The 10,164-nt window shown below is 39.6% G+C and overlaps 1 protein-coding gene across 1 annotated transcript; it reads left to right on the forward strand.

The window, feature by feature from the left end:
• The first annotated feature begins 1,731 nt into the window (after positions 1 to 1,731).
• LOC105935385 (CMP-N-acetylneuraminate-beta-galactosamide-alpha-2,3-sialyltransferase 1) lies at positions 1,732 to 7,392 on the forward strand. The gene is made up of 4 exons (XM_036144836.1): positions 1,732 to 1,930; positions 4,939 to 4,984; positions 5,085 to 5,204; positions 6,955 to 7,392. The coding sequence occupies exons 1-4, from the start codon at positions 1,752 to 1,754 to the stop codon at positions 7,126 to 7,128; spliced, it is 519 nt and encodes a 172-aa protein (XP_036000729.1). The 5' UTR covers positions 1,732 to 1,751; the 3' UTR covers positions 7,129 to 7,392.
• Positions 7,393 to 10,164: the final 2,772 nt, after the last annotated feature.

The following is a 10,164-nucleotide window of genomic DNA, read 5'->3' on the forward strand; positions in this document are numbered from 1 at the left end:
AGATTTGTTACATCTGACTGAGCAAAAGGATTGTTTCCTCTGGTGGCTCGCATTAAAAAATTCATAGACAGACCAGGTCTGCTCGTGCAGTGGGTGGTGTCCGGTCAACAGCAATGACAACACGCCGCACACAAACATATTCCGCTCAGGATCATTCAGATAATAGATGGGAAATCTTTCAAAACCTCTCAAGATCAAACTTGAGTTCAGAGTAAATAAACATGGACGATGAGATAGAACAATGGCAATAATTTGTGGACGAATTTTAACGGAGTAAAAAACATAACAAAAAGAAAAGGCGCTGGTTAAAGGAGTGGAGACAGCGCGATCGGGGGGGCTGTACATTTGCTGCACTATGATACAGAGGTCAGAGTGGTCCCGAGTGAACCAGATCACTCTAAACACACCAAACACAGCAGGAATATCTCTTAAGACTATCTTAAGGGACGCAGTGATAGCCGGCACCTCTCAGAAGGCAAGGCAAATTTATTTATATACCACAATTCAGTACAGAGACAATGCAAAGTGCTTTACATGATTAAAATATAGGAATAAAAGCAAGTAGGGATAGAATGTAGAAACAAAAAAGAACATTAAAAACAGTAAAACAGTTTAACTGGAACATTCAAAGGCAATTTTAAACAAATGTGTTTTTAAACTCGATTTAAAGGAACTTAGGCTTTCAGCACTTTTACAGTTTTCTGGAAGTTTGTTCCAGATAAGTGGAGCATAGGAACTAAATGCTGCTTCTCCTTGTTTGGTTCTGGTTCTAGGTATGCAGAGTAGGCTGGAGCCAGAAGACCTGAGTGGTCTGGATGGTTGATACACTGATAACAAGTCTGTGATGTATTTAGGTGCTAAGCCATTCAGGGATTTATAGACTAACAGAAGGATTTTAAAGTCTATTCTCTGAGATACAGGGAGCCAGTGTAAGGACTTCAGAACCAGGTCCATGTGCTCTACTTTCTTAGTCTTAGTGAGGACGCGGGCAGCAGCGTTCTGGATCAGCTGTAGCTGTCTGATCCACTTTTTAGGCAGACCAGAAGGGGATGATCTGCTAAAAATCCTGCCGTGTGAACCAGCCTTAACTTGAGAGGAGCAGATCGGGCTCTGAATGGGTCATGTGACCTAGAGCGCCGCTTTACGGCAGGCTGAGCTCCCCTTAAACATGAGAGCTAGCCTTACAAGCTTCTACTTTTCTAACCCTCGACTCAGCGTTTGTCACGGCCATGGTTGTTATTACAAAATACAATAAATATGGTTCACAAACCTGCATGTCAGCTCTTCTACTCCGTTGAAGTTCCTGCAGCCTTCCCATAATCACGTGGTTGAGACTGTTGCCTGCTCTGTCCTTCTCGTCCACGGCTCCTGGAGCTCCCCCTCCCTCTCCCTCTCCCCCTGGCTCTGCCTTGTCCTCTCCTTCTCCATTTCAAGGGCAGACTCTGAGGCTAATCTAGAAGGGGGGAAATGTGGGCTTCAGTGGCGCTAAACCTGAAATTACAGGTCTTGTGCCTCTAGTGACTAAAAGCTACACTCTGGTGCTTTAAGTAGGTTGGGTAGGGGGATCTTACAAGCTCTATCACTAAAGCATGACTGTTTGATGGGAACTATTTATTTCCCATGATTGTGGGTTTAAAACACACTCAATCACCAGGGAAACAGGAAATTAAAGTCACAGCTCAAATGGAAAAAAAGGAGGAACTGGGAGAAATAACTTGCAAATTCTGGATGTTTTTGTCTGTCCCTCCAGGATGAACCAGGCCCCCACTAGTGGATTTGAGGAGGATGTTGGAACACGAACAACTCATCATGTCATGTACCCAGAGAGTGCCATAGACCTGGAAAACACTACCAGTCTGGTGCTGATACCTTTCAAGACTCTGGACCTGCAGTGGATGATCAGTGCTCTGACCACTGGCACTATTAAACAGTAAGTGCTGTCGCAAAAGCTAAAACCACACTAAGTAATCGGACGCTTTTCAGGGAGGAACAAAAGACTAAATGTCATGTAAAAGTCAAAACCGTGTCCGAAAATGATGGAGAAAAAAAAATTGCAAGACGCTGGACAATAAGTTGCTGACAAGAGATGTCAGCTGTCTCTAAAACCCATATTGAATTCTGTGGGTTGCTGTGTCAAAATGTTAAGACGTTCTGCTTAAACCCCTGATTTACCATTACAGATATTCTATGGTAAGAATAACTTAGAAAAGAAATCATACATAATTTTAATACATAGTAAGAACTGACTCTATGTTTAATCAGGGCTATCAACATTGTCTAAATCTCAATCCAGGTCAGTTTTATCTGGTGTCACCAGAGCACACTACCTACGTCCTTTGTTCCTGTGCTGGTCTACCAGCTAAAGGTTCTTTCAACAGTGGGGCAACATGTCTGGTCCTCCTCTGTAACAGAATGAATTTTTAGAAAGAAAAATACAAAAAAATGTAAGCATGTCTGACCAGTTTTTGCAGCCACGCAGAGGGCGTCAAAAGCCCGCATACCCCCAAACATACCAGGTGGTTACCGTTTTAAATAATTAGATGATGCTAAATCATTTCAAAATCTTTTGGAACTTTAATCTCACCTTTATTATAGACAATTAAACTGAAAACAAATCAGTCTGTTTGAGGGAAAATATAAGAATTTGTTGAAGAGTTGTTTGACTCCATATGAGCATTGTTTTTTCTGTAACTTGCACTTACTGGTATGCTGAAAAATACAAATCCCTGCTCAACTTCAGCTTTTGAGCAGACACCTAAAGGTTTAGGGTCTCAGCTGACTTAACTGGTACTCAGAACTGTTTAGAAGTTCGTCAACATTGACAAAAACACCTGTTCCATCTGAAAAAAACTAACCACCAAACATGATGCTGCCGTCATTATGCTTTACTGTGGATATGGTTTCTTTGATTTTGTCTTTGCTATACATAGCTTTTGGAAATTGTGGGGATTTAAAATTTTCAGGCCTAAAAATCTATCTCTCTGAGAACCACAGTATTCCCTTTTCTTTTCAGATTAATTAACCCACGATGCATACTTACGCATTGACAACAACACTCTCCAGAGTAGGTGCTATCACCAAGGGAGTACGAGTCAGAGTGAGCTATTTTAGTACACGTTGAAGTGCCCTAGAAAGCAGAGAAATTTAAAAAGCTATTCTGAGGCAAACTTTTTCTCAGACGATGTCTGCTTTTCATACAGGCTGCGAGAGAGTCAGAGAGAGCAAGCAAGATAACAGAGAAGCCAAAAGCACAATAAAAGTGTTCTTTGTTAGTCTTTTGAACTCTAAGGTTAATTCAGAATATGCTGGATTAGAAAAAGCTTGGCAGCGTTTTGGAGGGAAAAGAGTTCAAGAAAAGATCTATTTTCCCACAGAAAGCCATTGTTTGGCTTTATTATTAGTTAGCAGCAAATCCTGCTAACTAATAATATATGATGCTAAAAGGATTTTGAAATGTTAACTCCCAAGTCAATTTGTGTTTTTTACACCAGCACAAACATGCAGTTTTACAATAACTTCCCTTTAATGTCGCCTTTAGTCCTAACCCTAATGAATAATGACTCGCCATGGCAGGAACCCACCAAATAAAGAATTTTCTATTTTATATATATATTTTATAGATCATATACAATAATATACAATATTATATATAATATCCCCTGTATTATAGTTCTTAAAGAGAAATCCGTACCAGCTAAAATCAGTACCAACAGGCCAAAGTTTTGCTAAATCTACAGATTGGAGATGGGGAACCATGTTCTAAAAGAAGTTCCAGACATCAGTTTTCTTAAGATCTCTGGCCTCATTCAGCAGAAAACAATCAGAAAAACACACAGTAAACATCTGCTGAGGAATTTGTGGAACAACATGATCAGAAATTATTGGGCATATTTATATCTGCCTATATATTGTTTTTGTTTTGAACCTAATTCCTACAATTGTCATCGGGAATATGTTAGACATGGTCGTTGGGTAAAATAAATGGTATATTTTTCTCTTTCTCTCTCTCTGAGAGAAAAAACAGGTTTCAATACCCACTTTCTCGCTGTCAAGCTGCAGAGGCATTATCATGTATGCTGCATGTGTCGCACTCCCAGATTCGCTCTTCCAACGCCAGATTGCCATCCAGTCACACTCTCCCAGTTCTTCTGTTTTGTCATTTTGCCACAACAAGGACAATCACTTTGCTTTTCACAGCACATTTCACCTTTAGCTGCTTCTTTCTTAGTTACCCACAATTAGCTTCACTGCCGGACACGCAGGAATAAAAGCGGAGCCGCTTCCAAGCAAAGCCACAGCTAATAAATCAATGGTGCCACTATGTTGGATTGTGGATGTTTCCAGGCGAATGCTGCTCATAAATGCAGAGTTGTCCTGCTGCCAAAGTAATCCGTCTGCACCGTTATCCCGCTGCATCATTAAATTTGAACTCCACCGGCACGAATGTCAGCTTTAGCCAAGCAGCCCATCGGATCCGAACTTAGTGCGGTGGTTTTTTTTTTTTTTTTTTTTTTTACATTTTAAACAAAACTGTGCTCCAAGTACAAACAGCTTTGTTTGAGCGAACACGGGACTATTTATCCACATTTGCATTCCAACAAGACACGTTTCATTCGAGCTAAGCATGGGCTCCCAGCAGGTGCTGCACACACCTCTATTTCAATATTTAGTGTCTTCACTTACAGCTTCACACCAGATGCTCCCCGTGTAATGAATGATGGAAAGTGCAAAAAAGAAAAGACGAAGGAACGACAGCTTTACTTCCATATCCGCTCATCGGATTTAATGAACTCTATTTGCACAGGCTTAATAAAGAAAGACACTGGACTTTCATTTTATTCCCCATCTGTTACTTTTGAATTATGTTTTTTTTTTTTTTATCATTGTGGTTCTGAAGTTTTGGTTAAAAAGGAAATCTATTTTGTTTGTGTGTTGCAGCACATATTTACCGGTTATGCCCCGGATAAAGGCAAACAAAGAAAAGGTGAGTCTTAATATGCATGTGTCTTCTCTTCGGATAAAAAATGCAATATGACTGTGGGTCTTTTTTTTTTTCATCGATTTACTTTTGGTGGTTTTTTCAGGTGCTGATTTACAGTCCGACTTTTTTCAAATACGTCCACGAGTCCTGGCTCGAAGGTCATGGACGATATCCTTCAACTGGCTTCCTCAGCCTGCTGCTGGCTCTCCACATATGCGACGAGGTAAGCCAGACCCGTCCCGTCAGTAACATACGGGACTTAACTTGGAGCGCTCCAGTCCTTTTGCACATCTCTGTCTCCTGATAAACTGTCCTTTGCTGTCCAACCAAGGCTGTTGAAATCACCTGGATCAGGACTGAGCTACAATGCTATGCAAAAATATTCACACCCTTGAACATTTTGTCTATTTACAACCACAAACTGTAGTTTTTGTTGTTTTTTTAAGAGGGGTGTGGGTATGAGACATCAACATAATATAGTGCAGTAATTGTGACTCTTTAGGAAAATTTGTGTGGATAAAAAAAATCTCAAAAGTACAGAACGCTGTTGTAATCTGCCATATTTAATCTGAAACCCCTAAATCAAATTAATTTGCCTCCAGATGCCTCTTAATTAGTAAATGGATTCCATATGTGTTTAATTGTGTCTCAATATGAATTCAGGTGCTCAGAGGTGTGTTAGAGAACATTAGTGAAGCTTCGTAAAGACCAGGGAAGACAAGCAGACAGGCCACAGATGAAGCTGTTGCCCTGTTCAAAGCAGAGATAGGTTGGAGTGGTGGGCCGTAACGCTGCACATCACCCTAACATACCGTCCCCACATTTCAACTGGATGGAGGCGGCCTCCTGCTGTGGGGAGGCTTTTTCTTCATCGGGGTAGGATAGCTTTTTCAGAACTGATGGGAAGATGGATGGAATTAAATTTAGGGCAATCTTGGAAGAAAACCAGTTAGCGGGTGTAAAAGACTTGAGGCTTGAAAGGAGGTCCAGCTTCCTGCAACACAATAACACTGAGGACACACATATAGCAACATGTCGAGCCCAAGGCCTGCGAGTCACAGCTGGCCTATTAATGCCTCCCCATTCAGTTAGATAGTGCTCACACCAATCACACTTAGTATCCCATAATGCAAGGCAATAGGTACCTCCAGCTGAAGACACGAGGGCCACCTGACTTTTTGACATGTTGCTGCAACACAAAAAGTAAAAAGTCATTGGTTTTAACCTAGAGCTGCCCAATACAGTTAAGTCCAGAATTATGCATACCCCTTGCAGATTCAGATTGGAATCAGTCTTTTAATTTTACCAACTTGTTTTTTCTTACTGGAAGTAATTTTAACATTTTGGATCGGCCCAGCCAGATTCCCGGCTTCAACTTGGTAGAGAATCTGTCGAATGAGCAAGAAATTAGGGTGATGGCAGGGGGACCTTCCAGCTTTACAGGCTTCCAGCTCATCAGCAGAGATAAATAATAAGAAATACCAGTGGAAACATTCAAGAAGCTGGTCAGCAATCTAAAAAAAGGGATTTATTTCCATAAAGTCAAACAAGATTTTTCCACTGATTACTAAAAAGGTGTATAAATCATATTTGGCATGCCATTTTTTTAATAATTGAAAATAAAAAACAGTAGATTTTTAATTGATATTCTTTTAAACTTTGTTTTGTTATTTTAAAAGTGCCGTGCATTCATGCTCTGAAAGCCAAGAGTACATTTGGTGAGTTGGATGAACACTGATGAACGCCCTTGATAGCCAGAGCTCATGCATGTTTTAGCTGAGAGGCTAAACATCAGAGAGAATGGTGCCGACATTACAATGTTGGAAATGAAAGAGGAATTCGGAAAATGAAGGTTAACTGTTACCAGTACCATCATTGCAATCTCCATGTATAGAATCACGATTCAGTTTTCCTGAAATAATCTAGGTCTTTACTGCTACTTTTAAACGCTCAACACAGCTTGTCTGTTTCAGGTCAGCGTGTTTGGATTCGGCGCCGACCAGTACGGAAACTGGCACCACTACTGGGAGGAGAACCATCTGGCCGGAGCTTTCAGACACACTGGAGTCCATGACGGAGATTATGAATATAATGTCACCTTGCTGCTGGCGGACAAGCACAAAATCCAAATGTTCTCTGGCAGATGATACCAAGCGTGGGATGTCCACCAAATGAACATCATTAACCTTTAAATGCTTATTTCATGGTGTCTGCAAACATCTCTGCTTGACCTGTTTTTCCACAGGCCTGTTATTTCTTAATAGCCGAAGCGGCTGTCACGGTAATTAGAAACCAGTAAAGCTTTTCCGTCAAAGAGACGTTTCATTGACAAGACACTGCCGCTTTCCCAGACTGAGCCGACAGGTGGGAAACAAAGATGCATGCCATATTAAAATGCCACTCTCACATGATTATCTGATTCCCTCTTTTTTCTCTTCTCACCTAACCGACTTTTTCCTGTACGACACAGTGGACATGTCAAGGCTAATGAAAAAGAAAGGAACAAAGCTGATCCGTCAGCAGCAGAGCAACAAAGTGCTGCATTACATTCCTGATGTATGCAGAGCAGCAGTTGGAGCTGAATCGCTGGAAAAAAGGCCTAACTTTGAAGCTGCTAAATGCCACGTTCATGACCAAAAAACTTGTGTCAGGAGCCTATTTACTAAGGAGTAAATCTGATTTATAAACCGTCACAGTGTGAGAGTTAAGGTGTCTTCGTTTAATGGCTGTCATCAGAGAAAAAAAGGCACATTTTTATTGCACTGATCCATTTGCACATTACCCAATTCCATCACATTGCGTCCCATCGTGCGTCCTTGCCAATGTTTGATGATTGATGATCGTTCTAAAACTCACCCGCAGCGAACACATTTTGCTAAAATGTGAAATTTATAAAATAAATAAATAGCCAAAAACAATATCCTCTGGGCTGCAGCCAGCCTTCAAGAAGAGCTGATGTAGTTCAAATTGGGAACATTTCAATCAAACAAACATATCATGTATGTATTTATGCACTTGTTTGTTAATTGACAGAAATTGCATGTCTTACAAAGAAAATTTAGTTAAAGCCATATTGGGGCGAAAATGACATTTCAGTGTATCATTTAAATTTTAAACAAAGAATATTTTTTTCTTTATACGTAACAGTCATTTTAGCCAATCTTATAAAATGGCAAGTTTAACGTTGTTGTCCTGTTGGCTGTTTGGTTGACTAAAATGTTTAACTGTCGCAGGACTTTTTTTCAGTGTTAGTATTCCCATGAAGATTGAAAGACTTTTCCTGCAATGCCTCCATTAATTCGGTATCTGGGATTTTGGTTGGAGTGCGTGGAATTTCATGAACTTTGATAATGACGCTTGTTTAATGCGATCTATTCTCACATCACGCCCCACCTATGCTTAGCATTTAGCTCTTTTGAACAAATGTTAGCCTGCTGACATGCTAAAACGAGCTGCATAACTCATTCAACGTGCTTAACCACGCGGGAATTTAGCCTGTTGATGTTGTGGTGCATTCCATGACTCTTGGATGTCAGAATTTCCAAGTAAAAAAAAAGAAAAAAATAACTAAAAGATTTGTTGAAGTCAAAATGCTGACCAGGAATAATGATTAACAAATGTTAGCATGCTAACTGCTAAACAGAGATTAAGAGCGGTTTTAAATGTACTAAACTTAGTGAGACTGTTAACCTGCTGCTGGGAAGTCGAAATTTCCAAATTGGAAAAATCAACTAACACACCATGAAAGCCTAAATTTCAGCTAAGAAAGTCAATGGTTTCTTCTTAAAATCCAATATGGCTGCCAGATAGTTAGTATGGTAGTTTAAGTATAATAACCTGTTTATTGACACTTCTGACAGTGTGTGTATCATGTGTGTCATTTTGCAATATTAACAGTTAAGCCCAGAATTATCCATACGCCTGGCAAATTTATGTTTAAAGTACTCCTAATCCCCCCAAATGTGTTTATGCTGACTGGATGTCACGTTAATGTTCTGGAGTGGGCGAGCCAATGTTTTAACTTGAATCTGATTGACAATCTGTGAAAGGAGCTAAAGATCTGGGTGATGGCAAGAAGGCTTTCTAACCCCAAAGACTCAGAGCTTATCTCCAAAGATAAGTTGTCATAGAACCTGTGGAAACCTGCTAAACATCAGTGAGTATTTATAAAAAGGGTTTGATTGTTGTAAAGATTTTTCCAGTGATTACTGAGAAAGGTGTACGTCATTTTCAGAATGCCATTTTATTATGAAATGTAAATGAAAACAGACAAATTATATTTTTTTAAATTGCTATACTCATGTTCATTTTTTTAATTCCTTCATGACCTATTTACTTTCAGAAACAAGGTTTTTGGTTGAATGAAAAAAAAAAAATTCTTGTAAATCTGGTTGTCTTACTTGGAACTGAAACACCGTTGATATGGACATGATGACTTTCCAACTTCTGAGGTAAACAGCACAAAGCTTTAGCTTTAGCTCTTAGCATCGTCATTAACTCTTTCAGTTCACATAATTTTAAACCCTGGAGTACTTTGATAGCTTTCGGAACAGCTAAATTATTCATCCAGAAGGCTTTTGCTAATTTATGTATCTACTTAGAATTGGGCCTTAAGGACAAGGATCATCATCGTCAGTTTTCAGATAATGTAGCCTGTAAAAATATGCCTTATCATTTGGAAAAAAAATATCTAGTGTGCAATTTCTATGTACATGCTGACATAGATTCGGACTAAAAAAAAGTAGATGCAAGTGCCTTCATGGACATTTTCTTACACTTATTTTTAGCATCAAATTCAGCAGTATACAAACTAAATTCATGGTTATTACTGGTATTAACCAATTTGTGACGTTTATGTTAGAGTCAAGCCTACATGTTCCACATTTCAAAGAATCATTTCAATCCTACATACAGCGTAGTAACCTGAAGTGTTTTAGTAAGATGTCAGCGTGTTTAGTTTGTCTGTTTTTACATCAACATCACCTTGTGTTGTGCAGGTGTGAAATTGAGATCTGCTTGCTAAGCTTTTGTAGATATTTAAGTGCTCAATACTCCGTGGTTGGGACATATCTATCCATATTCCAGTTTGTACTAGTGTTTATTTCTACATTTTCATGTGTTGAGGTTGGGTGCTGTCACCGAATAGGTAAGGGTTTGCTCCATGTGCCTTGAAACAGTAGTCA

Source organism: Fundulus heteroclitus, chromosome 13 (genome assembly GCF_011125445.2).
Source record: "Fundulus heteroclitus isolate FHET01 chromosome 13, MU-UCD_Fhet_4.1, whole genome shotgun sequence".
NCBI classification, from domain to species: domain Eukaryota; kingdom Metazoa; phylum Chordata; class Actinopteri; order Cyprinodontiformes; family Fundulidae; genus Fundulus; species Fundulus heteroclitus.